The sequence below is a fragment of the Alosa pseudoharengus genome, unplaced genomic scaffold (genome assembly GCF_046254945.1).
Source record: "Alosa pseudoharengus isolate Yale_2024_CS ecotype anadromous, Long Island Sound unplaced genomic scaffold, YU_APseudo_1.1 YU_APseudo_1.1_scf_1, whole genome shotgun sequence".
NCBI lineage: Eukaryota > Metazoa > Chordata > Actinopteri > Clupeiformes > Clupeidae > Alosa > Alosa pseudoharengus.
In genome coordinates, this window is record NW_027468564.1 from 29,889,486 (window position 1) to 29,911,074 (window position 21,589).

The window sequence follows — 21,589 nt, forward strand, 5'->3', positions numbered from 1 at the left end:
CACACACTCAAACACACACTACCCTTCTCCCCCCCCCCCCATCTCTCTCTCTCTTGATTGTAGTTTCCTTGCTATCACATTTTCAATAGGCTACAACCGGTTAAACTATTTCTCTCTCTCTCTCTCTATCTCTCTTGGTAGACCATCATGGAGTTGCGAATGGGCGGGGAGTGAAAGGGGAAGGATGTTAGTCAGAGTTAGGGAACTTACGAGAGACGCCAGCCACATGGGTGCACACCCTTGACGGGACATTGAGATTTCCACGTCTTTGTCAACACTACTAAGTCTGTTGTATTAAAAGCTCAGACAGGCAAATACATACTATATACGCTTCTTTTGAAATGAAATGACTTGAACTGAAACTCAAGATGATTCTGTCTGTGTCAACCATCTTCCTAATCACAGGTAAAATTCATGTTTTTTTCCATCTCTACAACAGTATTTTCATCCGAAGGAAATGGTTTCTGAGATGTTGTTGTGACACCACAGGATATGTTTATATATTATTACTTGTGGACACTGAGGGTCAAATTTACTAACACATTTTCCCTCACAACATGTGCCTAAAGACATGGCATGTTTTGCATAAACAGAGCAAACTCAGGTGAAGAGAGTAATATGTGAGTGTAAAGGGTGTTATGTGTTGGCAGGCTAATGTGTGTAGTGTTGTAAGATAGGAGCACTATGGTGTTTTAAACCCCCAACGTCGTCTTCCAGGCAGTGCTGCATGAAAGTTAGGCAAGGGTTAGGTTTAAGGTTAGGATTAGGTGCTTTGAAGTCGATGATAGGGGCTTAAAACACCATTGAGTACGATAGGCTGTGTTACCAGGGCCAATGTAAGAGTGGGGTGTGTTTTGGGAGGAGAGTCTAGGAGAATAGAGCCTGTGTGAACCAAGATTAATACTTGCGTGTGTTTTGTGAAAGAGGTTGTGAGGTGTGGTTGTGGCCGACAACAACCGCAATAAAACTACAATGCAATAGTAGCTTTTTCCTGCATATAGCGGTAAAGGTTTCTCGGCCAACTATGCTTGTGTATACAAGGAATTTGCTCTCTGCATTTATCCCATCTGTGAATTAGTGAACACACAGAGCACACAGTGAGGTGAAGCACACACTAACCCGGAGCAGTGAGCTGCCTTGCTACAGCGGCGCTCAGGGAGCAGTGAGGGGTTGGGTGCCTTGCTCAAGGGTATTTTAGCCGTTTCCTACTGGTCGGGGATCAAACCGGCAACCCTCCGGTTACAAGCCCGAAGCCCTGACCAGTAGGCCACGATTGCCCACAATACAGTTCAGTTGTGGGCACTGCAAATTACGGTTAGAGGGTAGAGACATGCTGCTAGTATAATAGACAATGATTTTCTAAACTCTAAACGTAACTATTTTTAAAGTAGTTACTCCTAATGACCATTTTTTGTTACTTTATAGTTGGTTGGTGTGAAGCAGTGACAAGGACTGGCTATCTGGGAGAAAGAACAAACATTTACTGTCGCTACCAACCGATTATTAGGGGAGCCTTCAAACACGTCTGCAAGTACACTAGTGGTATAAACTGTAATTATGTGGCTTCCACAAACACAAAAATCAATAATCAGGATGGATTTTTCATAAATGATGACAAACTACGCAGAGTTGCAACTGTTACCATCAGTAGTGTGTCTGACAGTGACATTGGAGAGTACTGGTGTGCAGTTTCTAATTTAAATGGGAAGCTCATCACCTTTGAAACAGTGAAGTTTTGGGGTGAGTGTGAAAAATCTCAACTTCGTTCCAATAATGAATATTCCAGCCAAATATATTATGCAACCCGTTTACAGTGTGAACTGATTTTCAAATTATCTGTTTTATAAGCCATACAATTCATTTTTATTTTCATTTTTTTGCGACCAGAAGCAATGAATGCATTTTGTTATACTGTATAAAGTCAATGAATGATCTATTTTCTCCAAACCATTCTCTCTCTTACAGCCATACCACTAACGGGCTACACAGGAGGTGAAGTACAGATGAAATGTCCATATGGAAGCAGATTTGCGAAAAAAGCAAAATACCTCCAAAAACTAGGATCCCCCACCAGTCTGATTCAAACTGAACATGACCAAGTCAGGGCTGACAATGGAAAGTTTTTCCTCTACGACAACACAAGCGACAATGAGGTTACGGTGACCATCAGAGGACTAGAGGCTGACGATTCTGGGAAATACCGCTGTGGAATAAAGGATAATGATCCTTATCGTGAATGGCCACTGGCAGTTAAAAGTTGTACGTTATCTTAACATAATGCCAAACAATGCATTTGTCCATGTAATTTGTGATAGTAATCTGTCCTAATTTTATCTTGTAACATTTGTAGATCTGACAGTGTAGCATCTCATGGTTCATGTTCTCTCATTGCCAGTGATTAGTGTGAGCGGCTTTGAGGGGCACACCCTTAACATACCCTGCAAGAATCAGAACACCAGTGGGGCATATCGTAAACATTTCTGCCGGGGAGAAGATCCAAAGAAGTGTTTGGAGCAGGGGTTTTTGAGTAAGGACAGATTCTCTGTACGGGACATTGTTGCTGATCAAGTCTACACCGTGACCATCTCTAACTTCACAGCCGAGGATGCTGGGATATACTGGTGTGTGGTGATTATTGACACCAGTGGACCAGAGTTCACTTCAGCTGTTCAGCTAACTGTCAAGAAAGGTGAGTGTATTAAAGCATAACTATACAAGTTGTTTAACAATATATATAGATATAACCTTTGAAGCCGTGTGGGTCTCAAACTAAGACTCAGACAGATAGACAGGCAGACAGAAAGATGTCAAAATGTGAGCTTCAATTTAAAAAAGTCTTCAGATTAGTCAGTGGTCAGATCGTCAGTAAAGTGCCACACTTTTTGGTAAACAAAGTCCATTAACCGTTTGCCTGCATATCATTCCAAATGATTGTGCTTAAACACACACCAGCAAAAGCAAGCTAGGTATTTAAGGTCTTTAAAGTATAACATTTTGTATTATACTGCATAATGTTTGTATAATATTTCTACTGTCAGTCATATTTTCTGGCTGATCTGAATGTGGGAAGTATTCATATGAAAAAATAGGAATCAAGTCAACCCATGACCTCAGAGTGATCTGCAGTCATGCTTGGGTAATATGATAAAAGCAGAACATTGCACCAATTTTTCCATGTCTCAAATAACCCAAAACATCCCCTATGGGGAAGTCTCTCAGAGTGGTGTCAGTGTTAAAGATGGCTGGCTATGCTTGTACCACACATATGTAATGTGTCATAGCATTATTTGCAAACTTGAATATAATGAATTTGTGCTGAATAAGTGTTTTCCAAAGTCACTGTAAATCTTATTTTTTGTACACAGGCTGTCTCTCACACACTCTCACATGTTACTAATTCCCTATCGGAATTCTGTGATGTATTAACAGATCTTTCACATGTCATGGTGTCTGTTGCTGTGTCGTTGGCTGTGGTTGCACTGCTGATAGGGATGGTAATCTTTATCGTCTGCAGAAAAAGAAGAAGCAAGACAGGTGGTAGAGGTTGGTAAACACTGATGCACGCATTTCTTCAGAATTACAAACACATGCTTACGTATACACAGTCACGTATACAAACACACACATACGCACACACCATACTTCCTTACTTCCTCTTTTTGTCCCTATTTGACTTCCTGAAACATTATCTGACTCAGGCCGGCACAAAACTGAACATGTATTTAATGGCACATAACTGAACACCTCTCTAAAAGCATATAATTGAACACCTATCTAAGCACACATGATTATACGTGCAGCGATGCCTCGTATTTAAAAAAAAAGATAAAATAATAATAATAAAAAGATTTAAGTGGCACTGAAATAAGGCACCAAAATCCATGTAGTTATTCAATGTCGTAACTACATTTGCATCAGCACCGGTGCTTTTATTCCTGTAATCTAATGTAATCTGTAAGGTAGTGGGAGAGAGATAGATGTGTTAACGTCTTTTCAATACTGCAGCCTTGTGCGCAGCCCCCTGAATGCTCTTTATCATGGTTGTAGTTACTAGTTTGAAATTATTGATTTATTCACTCTCCAGGGACGAACATCGACCAGGACACATCAATAAGGACAATGGTACAAACCAAACAAGATGGCAAAGAGGTGAGTGAAACTGTGAAACTGTAAAGCCTTTGATGTCTGTTAAAACCCTATATACCCTTTCAATGCTATGCATCGTCATTGCACAACTGTGTGTGCAGTTTTACTCTTGGTAATGTTTTATCAGCCAGTGATATTAAAAATTGTATTGTGTGTGTGTGTGTGTGTGTGTGTGTGTGTGTGTGTGTGTGTGTGTGTGTGTGTGTGTGTGTGTGTGTTTGTCTTACTGCTGAAGGTTTTCATATGAGGTAAATGTCATTGCAAGTGAAAGGTAAAATAAATCTTCAGATTAAAAACTAAACGTGTGTCTGTTTCTCTTTCTCTCAGGTGGCTCAAACCACTAACAAATATGATGTAATTAAGAACACAACAGATGCGTCCACAAGCGACGAAAACCTAAAGACCCCCCTCAACACTGCGTCTGCCACTGCCTATCTGTCCACCAGCCCCTCGGACATGGTCACTTACTCCTCCGTCAGCTTCCAGAACAGCCCCACGGACACGGTCACTGACTCATCCGTCAGCTTCCAGAACAGCCCCTCGGAGACGGTCACTTACTCCTCCGTCAGCTTCCAGAAGAGTGCCGCTGGACGCAGTGTTGAGGGAGGTGATTATCTCAAAGCCATCGGAGACCCCGCGTGTGAATATGCCCACATCAAATATTCAGCCGATTTGAAATAGCTGTTTGTCTCAATGCAAAGAGATAGTCAGCCTTTTGTAGTCAGATTGACAGTCATGGATTAGGATTGCTGTTTTATTTATTTTGTGCTCATGTAAAGATTTTGACATTGGAGGTCTCTGATGGCAGCTCAGTGTTGACATTCTCAATGATGTTTCGTTGTGTTTCGTTATGTCACTGGATGTACTAATCACAATGCAGGTTAATGTTCAGAGCAATATAGGCGTGTTTCTATAGGTGTGTGTGTGTGTGTGTGTGTGTGTTTGTGTATGTGTGTGTAATCATGAGTGTGTGTAAATTTACTGAGCTGTTTTACATTTTGAGAAGTTCCTGCAGTATAGAAGTGTCCAGATTCAATATTGAGACCAAAGGTAATATATCCATGAAGGAAGATGTCTGTCCGGAGGTTACAGGATATAACACCTACATGTTAATGGTAGGGCAATCAAAATAACTGATTAATTTCGATTAATTAATTTGAGAAAAAAAAACTGATTAAAAAAAAATAACGCAGATTAATCGATTCTGTATGACCTTTGACCCCAAGCCGTTCTAGTTAGTAACCATTACTGTAAAATGAAGGAGAGAGAAGAAAATGCGCTGCCTAGATCATTGATTGGAACATTTACTTTTAAAAAACGGCCTGATGGTGTTGACAAAAATAAAGTGTTGATTAAAATAAAGTCCTCTGCAATGTCTGCAGCAAGGAATTTGCATATCACCGGAGTTTGTCAACTCTAAAGTCGCACACATCAATGGAAAGAAATAGTGTTGACATTGAGGGGAGTGTTTATTTATTTTCATTGTGTCCCCTAGGTTATATCTGTGGACTGAAATGCCTTGTATGTGAAAAAAACTTCTTCCCGAAGCACTTTTGAATTTATTTCCTCAGCATATTAGGTCATATCATAGATTATTATGGCCATTATTTGAACAGTGAAAATAATAATAAAAGAGTTTTTGAACTTTAATGTCACTAATGCTGATTATTCAATGATTCATTTGAATTTAAATATTTAAAATACTTTCTCAGCAAAAATTATATATGCGATTAATTTAGATTAATTAATCAGAGAGTATGTAATTAATTAGATAAAAAATTTTAATCGATTGACAGCCTTAGTAAATGGATGTATTTTAACAATGATGTATTTCGGCAAATGTGTGCTTTAAACATACCGTTATATCATATCCTATATATCTTCTATCTTCTTCAAGTATGTACACTTTAGTACCTAAACTGCTCTCTCATCCTCTGATCGTTGAAGAAAACCTCCAGAGTAAAAACAATCTTGGGTCTATTTTTGGTTGACAATGAGTTTTTAACTATTGTTTCGAACGCACCCACTGATTTGATGCTACGGGAAAAGAAGTAAGGCAGTGTGTACTGCCTTCAGAAACCCTCCTTGTTTTAGCCCATAGTTAGCAACTTTGGTTAATCTGTAGGATACCCAAGGACACTACAACTGAAGTGTAAGACTATTTTGAGTGGTTTAAAAAAAGCAATTTATTTTGACATGGATGTGTACCCGCTGCAACATGCTAAGCATTCTAATCGTCTTCTTCAAAATTGCTCCAATCCAATTTATGCAATTTTGCTCCCATTTGAACCCATTATCAACCATAAATAGACTTGTTTTTGTACTCCATTATTTTTATGTTGTTGTATTTGCTGTCACCTAATGAACTTTAAATGTTATTCCGCATTTTGTAAGTTACTTCGGATAAATGTACATATCAAAAAGTATTTCAATCCAAAAAATCATGCTTCCATAATGTCTGTAATTGCACGCTAATCTGGTTAATATGAAAATGCTAAGCATACATTCATTTACACCATGTCATGAGAATACCTACACCCTATTCCATGAGCTCTGAATGCACTTTTTTGGGCGAGACTGTCTACAAAGAAAAGCATTTACTTGCTTTGAACACTAGAGGGCAAATCAGGTGTGAATCTCATACGGCACAGTACAGTAGAGAAGGCAACACTAAATGTCAGATCTGCTCCAGAATATTATGGCTTCATCCATTCACACCTCACAAAATGTTGTGCTCTGCAAAACCAGCTTATCTCATTAATCTTTTATCTAGTTATTCAGACTTAGTTAGCACAGTGCTTTCTTGTAAAATCATAATCATTAATTCTTGTAAAATCATAATCATTAATTTACGACGTCTCACGGTAAAAAACAAAAAACAAATTTGACTGCGTGTGTAATTGTCAAACTCTTATAAAATTAAGTCAAAATTATCTTTTGAGAGAGAGAGTCTCTTTATACTAAAAACAATACCAAATAGATGTTTTGATCTTAATATTACATTAATAACACTTGGTTAAATTAATTTAAAGAGAGGAAGAGAGAGACACAAGGTTTTGTTACTCAGCCACAACCATTCCACATCTACACCACTAGTGCAGTGCAGTGCTAGATCAAAACATGCTCGTTCTACAGTTCCCAAAAAAAGAGAAGCCAAAACTAGACAAGACATATTTTAATGAGAATGAATTCCACTCTGGTAATAACAAAAGACATTTCTGATAATTAATTATTAGGTGTGAATGTCACATAACGCAACAGTAGTAAAGGCAAAACTAAATTGCAGTTGACGTGAGAGTCTAAATAATATGGTGTCATCCTTATATTATGCTAGACCCCTGACTAAGTTCTGAGGAAAATCACACCTGATGGTAATGATAACTAAATGGTATCCAATCATAACCGAAAAGCTCCCCAGCAATAAAAAAGCCGCCAAGACTAGACGACACATGAGATTCTGCTTATAACTCACAAAAGACTCTTATGATAACGAATGTACATTTTATACAATACAATATATATCTAGAGACAACACTATCAAATGAATTAATACTTGACATCAATAACCCCCAACTTCTGCTACACAGTGAAATAGTAGTATGTAATAATTCCTGAACAATAAACGTATAGCCCTAAAGATTTTTGCCCTCAAAATGTATTATTTCCTATCTCATTTTTATGGCACATAAACTCTTTGGCTCTTCTGCTGCACTTTGAGCAGGTTGAATCTCTTGCGAAATAGTCATTATGTGGCCTGTAATAAATCCTGTAATACTTCCTTAATTCATTCTTTCAAACCAGTTACTCCTGATCCCTAGGTACTCCCCCATCATGCCAATCACGCCTCCAGTTAAACCACCAACAACTCCTCCCGTCATGAAGCCAAAAAACGCCCCAATGTTCCCCCCTATAGCGCCACCTACTGCCCCTGCTGGCCGTTTGTCCGTTTGTCCGCGCCTGTCCAGGATGTCGGTGGTGAAGGCTTTGCCGATTGTCCAACCAACAATTGCCCCTAGTACACCGCCAACTGCCTGCCCGAAGATTGGATGTATCACTCTCAAGAATGTGAGTGCTGCCCCACCACTAGCTCCGCCCACAGCTCCACCTATTGCTCCGCCCATGGTGCAAGCATCTCCTTCATTCTCAGGGAACACTATTGCAGCTACTTTCTTTCCTACAATTTGCTTCAAAAGTCCAGCCAGTTTTCCACATCCTGTCACAACAGCTCCCACAATGCCCTTGGCTGCTGTTACGACTCCTGACAAACTCTTGGATTCATATCCCCCACTGAATAGTTCAAGCACCGCTGCGATCACTGCTAAGCTTCCGAGTGTTAACGCTGCCATTAGACCTGTTAACATTATTGTGGTAAGCCCCACAGCTGAAAGCATCAATTCAGAATATTGCCAAACAAATCTCTGGTTGTCTACGTGTATCCCCTTCTCATTCTCTTCTTGATTGCTGCCTTCTCCTTTTACGTCCTTATTGGTGTTGTCCTCTGCCTTTACTTCTTTCTTCTTGTTAAAGGTGTTTGTAGCTGCAATTACACAGAGGCAACACTTGCTAAAGTATGAAATGTAATGTACTGTATGTAATGTGTATGGGTATGCTAAACAGTTTAAGGTAGTTACTATAACGCAAAACATTTAGGATATGTAAAACTATCCAGAAGTATATAATTAATATTTTCAATTACTGACAAACCTTTGGTTTTATGTTGTTTGTTGGCTAGGGGCATGGCCAGGATTGCCGCCAAACTTCCAAGCAGGCCTATGACTCCAAATAGTGTGGTGATATGTCTTATGGATGTGATAAGACCTATGGCTACGCTTGAAAACACTGAAATTAAACGATGCATTCCTCCAAGGGATGTCTCCTTCAACCAAGTGCCTAAATATGTAACTCCCACATGCCCTAAAAGCGCACCCATGAAGCCTCCAATAATCCCTCCTGCCATGAAGCCAAACAATGCCCCGAAGCCGCCCGCTAAAGCTCCCCCTAGTGCTCCTGCAATCCCTTTGTCTGTTGCGTTCATTTTCAAGATTTCGTCGGTGAATGCCTGGCCGAATATCCTACCAAAAACTACACCCAGTGCGACCCCAACTGCCTGTCCGAAGACCGGGAGAACATCTCCCAAGACTGTGTGCACCGCCCCACCAACAGCTCCACCAACTGCTCCACCTAATGCTGCTCCTATGGCACCATACTCAGAGACCACCAGGGATGCAGGTGTCTTTCCTCCAACTGGATCCAAATGTCTGGCCAGATTTATACATCCTGTGACCACAGTCCTGACCATGGCTTGAGCAATATTTGGTCTGAAAATCTCTTTCACTATCCCTGTGACAATGACTAAGATCCCAAGTTGCCAGCTGAGCAAACCTTCAGCCATGATTGAGATGAGCCCCACAGCTGCAAGAATTATTTGGAAGCGCTGCCTCATCCCTCCAAGGAACCTCTTGTGGTTATCTGCTTTTACCATCTTCCCCTTCTCCTCTCCTGTGTTGAATGGAAATGGTGCATGGAAAGTGTCAGATGTGTCAAACACACTCACACACTCTCTCTTTCATACACACACAAAATACACACTTTAGAAGACAGCAATTTCTAACAAAGCAACCAACATGTTCAAGTATCTCCAATGCAATATTATCCTTGTCAACATTTAGTTTCACTTTGGATTCATTATTATTATTATTATTATTATTGTTGTTGTTGTTATTATTAAATAATAATAATAATACATTTTATTTGTTACACAGTGAATTTCAAAGCACCCATGGTCGATTTACAGAGTAAAACACAGTAAAAAACAAACAAAAACCAATACGTAATTATGTATGCTGATATGCTGATATATACTGTATATCAGTATACATAATTGTGGTATATCTTACCAACCTGTAGGGGTCGCTATGATATGGGGAAGGACAAGTGTGCAGGAGAGAGTGAGAAGAAGTGAAGTAAAGAATAATTTCATGTGTACAACTGCTCCGTGTGCTTACTTCCATACAATACGACATAAAATACAACAATAATTTATAACAAAAGGCTTATTAAATTGTTGTTAATTGTTGAATTTCAGATAATTGCTTGTCATCCATGTCTGTATGTCATGGAGAAAAGCAATGAGAATGGTGAAGGATGGTGCTTTCTGACCGGTGCTCCTGGATCTGGACAAAATATGTTCTGTCTGCTAAATAGTGAGCAAACCATGCATGCACTGAGCTACTCTATGTCCCAAATAGATTTGTTTTATCTTATATATCTTGGTTAGATTTTATTTTTTGCAGTGTATTTGAGGACATTGTGCACTATGGCTCCAGTCATCCCAGAGTATGTGGAGGAGAATGCTTGGCTTGCACTGCAAAAAAAAAAAAATCTAACCAAGTGTTATTAATCTCATATTATGATCAAAAAATCTATTGTCTTTAGTATGTAGAGACGTACGTAGTACTCTCTCGAAAGATCATTCTGACTTAATTTCAAAATACTTTAATTTAAGGAGACTTATCAAGACAAATTTACCTAACGCACTGGCAGATAAATTTGCTTGTTTTTAGGACAAATTTGCTTTACACTGGCAGTACAAATTTTGAATTCAAATGGTTTCTTCACAATTAATGTGTTGAAATCGCATCATTTTGTCATGTAAGGACCCTGTTCATGTTGCACAGAACTTTTAATGACATTTTGAGTCTGTTAAGATGCAAAAAGGTACCTTTAGATGATGCCCCCAGACCTAGCATTGTAGTTCACTGGGAGTACTGGCCATTAGCTGAAGCTACTCCAATTCAAGATTCATGTAAAAATCGGCCAGATTTCTCCTTTAATTATTATTATTATTTCTATTATATTTCTATAATGACTATTTATTAAACTACATTGTCACTTTGAAATGTGTCTAGATGACCCATCATTACATATATACACATACATATAACAATACTATGAAAGTGCTTTAGAAAATGTTTTAACATGGTCATCCAACCTTTCAAATGGTTGTCAATGTATTAAGAGAACAAATTCACTTAAAGACAAAAAGATTGATTACCTGCTGTACCAGTTTGTTCCACAAGTGTGAGGTGTGTGTGTTTGTGTGAGGTATAAGACTGATCACATGAGAGCTCTTCTGCATTCGTTTAGGGGGTGTGTCTGAGATTTAATTTTGCTTCAGGGGTTTAGGGGCTGTGTCTGAGATTTCATTTTGCTTCAGGATATGTGTTTGTGTGTGTTTGTCTGTGTATGTGTGTATGTGTGTGTGTGTGTTTTTTACACAATAATATAAGGATTAGAAGATGTATGAATGGACGGTCATGTATTAATGTAGGTGTGTGTCCATGCGCACACTGTTGTATACTGAATGCATGTGAGTAGCCTGTATGTACTTGACCAGGCCATTTTTGAAGCTCTCGGGGCCGAGAGGCTGGTTCTCATAGAAACAATAATTAAAAAAAACAAAAACAGGATACCTCAAGTTAATGTCTGACTGCTCTCAGTGTGATCATACAGTTACTGTAGAAAGGGGCTGGTGGCAGTAACCAGAAAAGTTGTGGGATCAATTCTTGGCTGCCACTGCTGTGCCACAGAGCAAGACACTTAACCCCAAGCTGTTCTGGGGAGACTGGCCCTTGTAAGATGTGTTGGATAAAACATATGAACACATAAACATATGTAAAACGTTGGATAAAACATATGTAAGTTGTGTTGGATAAAATAAATGCACCTCTGTAACAACCCTGATTGCAAGCTGCAAACACAAAAAAATCACACATTCGAAAATGTGTCTGGATGTGTATGTGTTTGATTAAGGTTTCATTGTGAACATTATCTGTGTGTGGGTGTGTGGACATGTTAAAGGTATATCGGTGAGAGAATTCCCTTTCACAGCTGGGCACCTGTAAGGTAAAATCTGGTTCCTCCTTCCTGGAGGATAGCTGATGCTGAATTTGAATAGTGCATTTTGTAAGTCTGTTGCATGTGTGTTTGTTTGAGTTAGTCTACATTGTGTACATTCTGTATGCATGTGTGTGTGTGTTTGTGTGAGAGAGACAGACAAAGAACGAGAGACAGAGGTCATGTTATGCAGCGCCTTTCTAGTTTCCTTGTTCCTGATGTGAGCTGAAGACTGACATATTTACTCTATATAATTTATTCATATAATTCTTCCACAAAAAAGTACGCACCCTTCTTGTTTTGCACAAACTGATTACGTCAGCAGGTGACTCCTGGATGGTCATGTGTTCATGTGTGTGTGTGTACAAACTACAGCGCACTGTGTGTGTGTGTGTGTGTGTGTGTGTGTGTGTGTGTGTGTCTGTAGAAGGTGTATCGTATTAGAATCAAAGAATTTGCCAAAATACTTTGCTAACCAAAAATTCCTTAAGACAGCTGATCACCTGTTGGCATGTCCCTCATCAAGCGCCCCAGGCATTACACAGTTCCTTGTTCCTGGAGGAGAGAGCTGAGGTTGAATTAGAGTATTGCATTTTTTTATGGGTAAGGCTATTTGCACCCCTGGTACAATTAGCAGTGTATGCTATTCGTACCCTGGTGCAATAAGAAGTGAATTCTATTCGTACCCCGGTGCACACAGCAATGTGTCCTATTAGTACCCTGTCTGGTACAAATATCAATGTATGCTATTCATACCCCGGTGCACACAGCAATGTGTTCTATTAGTACCTCGTCTGGTACAAATATCAGTGTATGCTATTCGTACCCCGGTGCACACAGCAAAGTGTTCTATTAGTACCTTGTCTGGTACAAATAGCAGTGTATGCTATTTGCACCCCTGTGCATTTAATCTGGCATATTGATCACACAATGTAATAATATTTTTTTTAATAAACAAGCAACATGTTTTTTTTTGTTGTTACATAACAGAGTGTGAATAGCTCAGCTGTGTAATAGGCACTCTGAATAAGGTATGCTGTTTGCATCAATGTACAGTTAGAAGTGGATGCTATTCGTACCCAGGTGTTTATAGTACTGCATGCTATTTACACCCTGGTGCATGAACTAGCTAATTGTTGCAATCAAAACTTCTGTTTGGGAACCAATTTCTTGTTCAAATTGCGCGCCTTCTCTCCAGAGACGTTGGTACACATACACACTCACTCCGCCAAAACGCATCACACGGGAATCGAACCTCGGTCTCCCACATGCCAGCCCTTGCCTGTGACCACTGCACTATCTGCTTTGACAAGAAGTTGAAGTTTGCAGGTAAACTTATAGTTTATAGGCCTGAACGTCATATTCACAAAATTTCTGTTAGCTAACAAACTGACGGTTGTATGTGTTCACTGAACAAAGATTATGAAAATAAAACACAACTTTTCCATCTAAACTTTAATTTGAACAGATATTAGTGCTGAAACCGTTCAGAATTCTTCACTTTCTGCTGACGAAAAAACGAATGTCGGCCATGTTTTTTGGGCACGCGAGCAACATGTTTTTGTTGTTATGTAACAGGGTGTGAATAGCCTAGTTGTGTGGCCAGGGGTACGAATAGACACTCCGTTTTTTTATCTGTTGATGTGGGTGTATGGTTGGTTTGTGTGTGTATGCAAATGTGTGTGTGTGTGAGAGAGAGGGAGAGAGCAAGCATCTGCCTAGTTTTATTGTTCCTTATATAAGCTTAAAATGGTTCTTCCCCCACCCCCACACACAAACAGAGAAATGCTTACACTTCTTGTTTTGTGCTACCGAATGACGTTAGCTGGTGACTGCATGACATCTAAAATTACACCATCTAAGTGTTTCTAATGGGATATCAAAGCAGAATTCATTAGTATTTATACCACTACTTGGTTGAATTTTGTATTGTGATGCACTGTTTAGAACATCAATCATTTTTCAGATAATGGCACACCCATGAAGCAGTTCCAGTTTTGTCATCCATATCACACTTCTATTTCCACCCACACAAGCAGCTGCACAGGGGCTTCATGTTTGGCAGTGTGCTTGGTATGACAGTCAGAGCGCATATACTCAACTGTAGTGATGGCACCACGTCACACTGCTCTTTCCATGTGCTACACACATACTAGCATCCCTCACACAGCCACCAGCCGTATTTCTACCATCTCAGAGCCAGCCTAGATGGTAAGGCAGTCAGAGCATACGCAACTGTAATGATCATTTACCCCAACCTGGTCTGTGAGTTCATACAGGCCTCTTCTAGTGCTTCCCTTTGGACTTACTAATGCACCCGCCATCTTCCAAGCCCATGTTAACAATGTCCTTAGGGATTTTATTAATCGGATTGCATTTGTTTTTGGATGATTTTCTGATTTCCTCTCCAACCTTGGACTAACTTCATTTTCATGTGAGGCGGGTGTTGCAGCGGCTAATCAGCTGATCAACAGCTGGCTGTTTGTCAAGGCTGAGAAGTGTGATTTCCATACAAAATATGTTTCTTTTTTGGGATTTGTGATCTCCCCTGGGGTTGTTCAGATGGACTTGGGCAAGATGTAAGCAGCGTCTATTTTTGATTACTGATTTTGCCTTTTTGAGGATTTCATTTGATATGACCATAAAACCATGCTGAGAATGATTATGATGACTTATTAGTTCTGGTAATATAATGGTATGGTAATGATAACATAAGGCCGTCGCCATAGAGTAATTTGTTAACCCAGACAGCAAAAAAGTGTCATATCGACGTTAATTGTTGGTCAGATTGATCAGTTTACGTCATATGCCAGAAATTCAACATTGACGGCATTAGGGTCAAAAGGGTTCTATCTCGGAAGGGTACCCTTGGTAAAGATGGGTCACAAGACTAGACTGACAGAAATGTAGGCTACAAATGTCAAGTCATATTCATGCACAAGGAAACTAAGCTATTATAACCTACACAATAGGCTACTGAAAGACATTAACAGGAATGAGTTAATGTAGCTGCACTGTTCTAAAATGTAGCTGCAATGTAAGTACACTATCATAGCCTACAGGAATAAAATATTTTTAGAGACATACAATAAAGCTGCCCTACTTATTTTGTGTTTCAGTTATCCTATAGCTAAAACTAAATTGCAGTTGACATGAGAGTCATATCTGCTCCAGAATATGATGACATCAGACAATGCTAGATCCCTCACTCAAGTTGTTCTGGAAATTTTGCTTTAGGGGGGTAGTAAGGATAATAAAGCAGTATGCAAAAAGAGCTCCTGACCCCAGCAATAAAAGAGACACAAAGACTAGACAACACACATTTTAATGATAATTAATTTCACTCTTCTTTTTCACATTTCACAATTCTTGGTTCAAGACGATCAAATGGATCAAAACTTAAAGGTACTCTAAGCAATGTTTTGAGTAACATCACTTCTGTTGATGTTCAAATAAAAAGAGAGCTAGCTCGCCCCTCCCTCCGGTGCAACTGAAACTTTCCTAAACGCGGACCTCGCCAGTGATTGGCTGGAACAGTTTATGTTTCATGGTTCTAAAATGTTTTAGAAATGTTTTAGAAACCACGTCTCACTGCTTAGAGCACCTTTAACAACATCAGTTACCCTCAACCCACTGCTACACTGTGAAATAGTCTGTGATCAGTAATAACTCCAGAACAGGAAACATCCATAATGTGTTCTTTCAAACCAATAAACTCCTGATCCCTAAGTACTTATCTTCCATCATGCCAGTCACGCCTCCAGCTAAACCTCCAACAACTCATTCCATCATGAAGTCAAAATAAACCCCAATGTCTATCCGCTTTCCACACTGCAAAAATAAAATTGAACCAAATGATATTAAGATAATAAAATCAATTTGCTATTGTTTTTAGTATGAAGAGACTTACATGGTGTTTTGTCGAAATATCATTTAATTGAAGAAGACTGGCTAATTTTAAAGAGTCTTATCGAGACAAATTTGGTCATTGCACTGGCATCTTCTGTCTCATCTTCAATTAAGTAAATTATTTTAGGAAAAAGTACTAAGTAATTCAGTTTATTCTGAAGACTAATAACACTTGGTTAGGTTTTCTTAGATAAGCAGTTTTTGCAGTGCAGGGTGTCGCCGGTGAACGCTTTGCCGATTGTCCAACCAACAATTGCCCCCAGTGCACCACCACCAGCCTGCCCGACGATTGGATGTATCACTCCCAAAAATGTGTGCGCTACCCCACCAATAGTTCCGCCAACTGCTCCACCTATTGCTCCTCCCATGGTGCAAGCATCTCGCCCATGCTTAGACACTAATGGTGCTATTTTCTGTCCTATGACTCTCTTCAAAAGTTCATCCAGTTTTCCATAACCTGAGACAACAGCTTCCACTACGCCCTTGGCTGTTCTTACGACTTCAGACGAACCCTTGGATCTGTGTACCCCACTGAGTAGTTCAAGCACCGCTGCGATCACTGCTAAGCTTCCGAGTGTGAAGGCCGGCATTTCCCCTGCAAATATTATTGTGATCAGCCCCACAGCTGAAAGTATCGATTCAAAATATTGCCTAATAAGTTTCTGGACGTCTACTTTCATCCACTTCTGGTTCTCTTCGTGATCGTCGTGTTCTTCTTTTACGTCCTTCTTATTGGTAGAGGTGTGCTGGTCGTCTTCTACTTCTTTCTTGTTGGTAGAGTTGTGTGTAGCTGCAATTACACAGGGGTAACACTTACCAGAGTATGCAATGTAATTGTTATTCAAAACAGTTTATGGGAGTTATTATAATGTAAACAAGTTTGTTAGTAGTTTTTGATCAGTTGTCTAGAACTGTATTTACTGACAAACCTTTGGATGTATGTTGCTTGTTGGATACTGTGAGCACCGGCAGGATTGCCACCAAGCTTCCAAGCAGGCCTATTACTCCAAATATTGTTGTGATATGTCCTATGGATGTGATAAGTCCTATGGCTATGGCTGAAAGCACTGACATGGAACATTGTTGTCCTCCAAGAAATGTCTTCTTCAACCAATTGCCTAAATATTTAACTCCCACGGCCCCCAACAGCGCACCCATAAAGCCTCCAACAATCCCTCCTATCATGAAGCCAAACAATGCCCCAAAGCCGCCCGCTAAAGCTCCCCCTAGTGCTCCTGCAATCCCTTTGTCTGTTATTGCGTTCCTTTTCAGGATTTCGTTGGTGAATGCCTCACCAAATGTCCTACCCAAAACTACACCCAGTGCGACCCCGATTGCCTGTCCGAAGACCGGGAGAACCTCTCCCAAGACTGTGTGCACCGCCCCACCAGCAGCTCCACCAACTGCTCCACCTAATGCTGCTCCTATGGCACCACACTCAGAGACCACCAGGGATGCAAGTCTCTTTTCTTTTTCTGGACCCAAATGTTTGACAAGATTTACACTTCCTGTGACCACAGTACTGGCCATGGTTTGAACAATACCTTGTCGGACAATTGCCCTGACTATCGCTTGAGCCATGACTATGATCACAAGTCTCAAGGTGAGCACCGTTAATCCTGCGGTCATGATTGAGATGAGTCCCACAGCTGCAAGCATGGTCTGGAAACGCTGCCTCATCCCTCCAAGGAACCTCTGGTGGTTATCTGCTTTCACCATCTTCCCTCCTGTGTTGTGCTCTGAATGGAAACGTGCATGGAAAGTGTCAGATGTCACACACACACACACACACACACACACACACACACAGGCTTGCATGTATTGATTGGTATGCACTGTAAAAAAAAATACCTGATTTATTTATTTATTTTCAGAAATGCCAACACCCAAAGCCATTTCTGTTTAGTTGTTAAGAGAAGTATTGAAAGACATAAAAAGTAAATGTACGAAATGTTTCAAGTTCAAACACAGCTGCAGGGGGTAAATAATGCAAAGTTTGGAATGTAGCGAGGCAACATATTTGGGGACATTGTGCTCCAGGCATCCCAGAGGACTTGTACAGGATCCCCTGTAGTTCTGCACAGGTCAGACAACAGGTTGGGATTAGGTGCCATTTTACTATGTAGTGAAGGTGTAGGTGTCGGGGACAGCACTGGCACTTAGTGTATCATATAGACGAGTTCAGTAAAATGGTCTCTGGGTAAAAAAAAACCTACTGCACAATCGGAAATGAAAAATTGGCTGCAATCTTTTTTTATTTTTTTTTTGTAAATGCTGAAGCCACAATACACTTATGAAAGAGGTTTTGTTAAGAAATATGAATATGTGAATGCAAGCACACTTACATATCATGACATGCATACAACTTCTTCTTTCTTAGTATTTTAGAATGTAGTTTTAACCACATGCATATAACAATGCTTTGTAAACGATTGCTTTAGAATTGCTCTTAACAGCTTTTCAAATGGTTGTCAATATATTAAGAGAATAAATCTACTTAAAGAGAATAAAAGCGATTTGTTGCTGTACCTGTTTGTTTCACAGGTGTGAACATCCTGACAAGTTGGTGCCCCATACTGTGTATGTGTGAGAGTGTGTTTGTGTGTGTGAGGTATAAGACTGACTGATCACATTTGTTGAGAGTTCTTCTGCATTCATTCCGAGGGTGTGTCTAATGAAATCATTTTGCTTCAGGTCGTGTATGTGTGGGAGTGTGTGTATGTCCCGTGTGTGTGTGTGTGTGTGTGTGTGTGTGTGTGTGTGTGTGTGTGTTGTGTGTTTGTGTCTACAATACAATGTGGATTAGAAGGACATGTATGGACGGTCATGTGTTAATGTGAGTGTGTGTTCATGTACACACTAACCGTATACTGAATACATGTGAGTAACTGTGCGTACACACTGGGACCAGTGGGGGCGTCTAAATGAGCTACCTTGCTTTAGATGCTTGACCCTAGCGGGCATTCCAGACACCCACTGGCACTAAGAGACACTGGTTCTCATAGAAATGGTTTCCTCAAGTTAATGTCTAACTGCTCTCAGTGTGAACATACAGTTAGAATGGGGCTGAGTCCACGTTGCTTGCTTTTTAGAAATCAGAGATGCACCTCTGTACCTACCCTAATTGCAAGACAGCAAACAGAAAAAAACAAGATAAAAACACAAATTCCAAAATGTATCTGGGTGTATATGTGTGTTTGTTAAGTGAACACTGTGTGCATTCTCTATGTGTGTGTGTGTTTGTGCACACATATCTTATATAAGTGAGAGAATGAAAGAATTTCATAAGGAAATGCCTTTGACAGCTGGGTATCTGTAAGGTAAAATATGATTCCTCCCTCCTGGAGGAGAGAGCTGAAGCTGAACTTGAATAGTGCATCGTTTTCATAACTGTTGGTGTGTGTATGAGTGAGACAGGGGTCATGTAATGCCTAATTTCCTTGTTCCTGATGTGAGATTAAGATTGACAGATTTACTTCAAGTGTGTAGTAAAGCACTATATGTAACGTGTTGTTGTTGGATCATCATTCACATTGGTCTTTCAGAATAACCTTCACCCACACCATCATCATCATCATCAACAACAACAACAACAACAACAACAGCCAGAATAACACAAAGCACATTCACTCCTCCATCCACTTCATCCGCCATTTTGACAGCATCATCAACATATCGCTCATCATGTTCTCCATCCCCCATATGGTATGGCTTATATAATAATATTATTGTAAAATATTATCAATTGATAATCATTCATATTATTAATATCACATATCAATCACCTGAGGGGTATTTCACAAAGGCAGAATTAAGACATCCAAGATAAGTGATAAAGCGAGGTTTGACATAGCGTTGTCTGGTCATCCTAGCTCAACTCACTTCACTAACGCCAATCCAGGATCAGTAGGAGCGACTATGTCAAGCCAGGTGTAAGTAAGGTGTAATGCCTATTTTTTGCCCATTGTTGCTGTTATCAGACTTGAATACTGGCTATTGCCAGTTTGTACATATTGGGGATGGGGTATGCACAGTATTGTCATTATTGTTGTCTCTTGTCATGTTTTCTGTTTTTCTATTTTTATTTTTTTTTTGGTTGTCTGTTGGGGTCCCTGAGTGTACAGTGTCACTTGTATATAGGGGGTGTCACTCTCAATGTTTTTTGTACTTAAGGTCATCAGCTTTGTAACTAATGACTATGGTCTGGGTTGTGAGCCCGATTATTGAGAACAACTGTTTACACCTGCAATGAGGGTCATGTGATCACCCGGAAATTGTATATATGGGGTGTGTTTTGTATGTGTTTTCACGTCTGAAGAAGGGTGATTACCCAAAACGTCACGGAAAAATAAAAACAAGTGGGAGCAGAAAACCCTGGTTGAAGCGGACTTTTTCTCTTTTTTGTCTGGTCGTTTGTTTGTCCTGCTCCCAGGTCAGACATTTGGATGTGCAAACTTAGTCTTTGAATAATTATAAGGCTATCACAATTAAAATAATAACCATATGGTAGTAGGCAGACAAACCGTTTTGTTTTGCGAGCAAATACATTTAGCAAATAGTATATAAATGGAATAAAGCTCCTTAAAAACTAGCACGGGGGTCTGATTTGAATGACAGCTAGCTGAACCAATAAGACATAATTATCATTTCAGTGCCCTAAGCGAGTTAAAAAATACCCCCAAAAAATAAAATAAAATGAAGTTAAGCGAAATAAAAGACCTATAATTTACAAACAATTACTCTGATTTTAAACATTAATTTCTAATAAAATTCTGTTTGACTTGGTGCATAGTCACTTTAAGAGCACTGAGTACGTTCTCATAATACCATTTTGCCAGCTCTTGTTTACAAGCCTTGTTTGAGCCATATTGATTGCATTATTTGAACAATAATATGCACAATATTAAGTTGTTATAAGCTTCCCTCATTGCTTTGGAAGTGGACGTACTGTATGTAATGGAAAGTTCCTTCACATTTATATTCGCAATTAAAAGTGAATTATGTGCCTGGTAGAACCTAGCTATCTAAATGAAATGTGTTTCAGTTCCAAATCACATTGAAGGCAGCCTATGTTTAGGAGCTCTTTCACCAATCGGAGTTTACAGTAAAAATGGGGGGACCTGGATAATCTCGCATGTCACACCTTTAGCTCCTGTAGCTTTGTCTTTGTTGACTTCATGATTTCCTTTTAAATGTTATATTAAAAATGAGATACACAATGACAAGCCAGCTGGAATCTGCCACTCTGTTAGTCTCTCTACTGCGCGTGCAAGATACACTCCCAATTTAGTAGAGTAAAAAAGGTGGAGATTGAGAGGACTCAAAAAAGTATAATCTTTGCTGTGTTGGTGCATTTTGACATTGTAAACGTTCTCGAGGAAGAGTGAAATACAGTTTGCAGTAAAGCTACTATTTATTGGCTACATTTGGATGCCCCCTCTGTACTTTGGTGCCCTACACACAGTGTATGATGATGTGTGTGATGGGAGCGGCAGCACTGTGCCTTCATGCCTGTGCTGCTGTCACTGAATCACCAGGAATCACCGTGACGCTGGGAGCCGTGCTCCTCTTTATTTACTTTTGCCATAAGAGGAAGAGACAGACACAAGGTCTTGTTACTCAGCCACAATCCACATCT

At 39.8% G+C, this 21,589-nt stretch overlaps 3 protein-coding genes across 3 annotated transcripts; 1 reads left to right on the forward strand and 2 right to left on the reverse strand.

Moving 5' to 3' along the window:
- The first annotated feature begins 249 nt into the window (after nt 1–249).
- LOC143124741 (polymeric immunoglobulin receptor-like) lies at nt 250–5,857 on the forward strand. The gene is made up of 7 exons (XM_076286453.1): nt 250–405; nt 1,426–1,740; nt 1,966–2,259; nt 2,396–2,689; nt 3,430–3,543; nt 4,085–4,149; nt 4,474–5,857. Exons 1-7 carry the CDS (start codon nt 369–371, stop codon nt 4,825–4,827), a joined length of 1,473 nt encoding a protein of 490 aa, XP_076142568.1. The 5' UTR covers nt 250–368; the 3' UTR covers nt 4,828–5,857.
- A 1,499-nt stretch (nt 5,858–7,356) lies between these two features.
- On the reverse strand, nt 7,357–11,242 carry LOC143132341 (uncharacterized). The gene is made up of 3 exons (XM_076291825.1): nt 11,201–11,242; nt 8,851–9,645; nt 7,357–8,683 (listed from the first exon to the last, which is right to left on the reverse strand). The coding sequence occupies exons 2-3, from the start codon at nt 9,626–9,628 to the stop codon at nt 7,926–7,928; spliced, it is 1,536 nt and encodes a 511-aa protein (XP_076147940.1). The 5' UTR covers nt 9,629–9,645; nt 11,201–11,242; the 3' UTR covers nt 7,357–7,925.
- Nucleotides 11,243–15,593: 4,351 nt separating this feature from the next.
- On the reverse strand, nt 15,594–18,556 carry LOC143132409 (uncharacterized). The gene is made up of 3 exons (XM_076291951.1): nt 18,481–18,556; nt 16,881–17,690; nt 15,594–16,741 (listed from the first exon to the last, which is right to left on the reverse strand). Exons 1-3 carry the CDS (start codon nt 18,524–18,526, stop codon nt 16,128–16,130), a joined length of 1,470 nt encoding a protein of 489 aa, XP_076148066.1. The 5' UTR covers nt 18,527–18,556; the 3' UTR covers nt 15,594–16,127.
- Between the last annotated feature and the right edge of the window lie 3,033 nt (nt 18,557–21,589).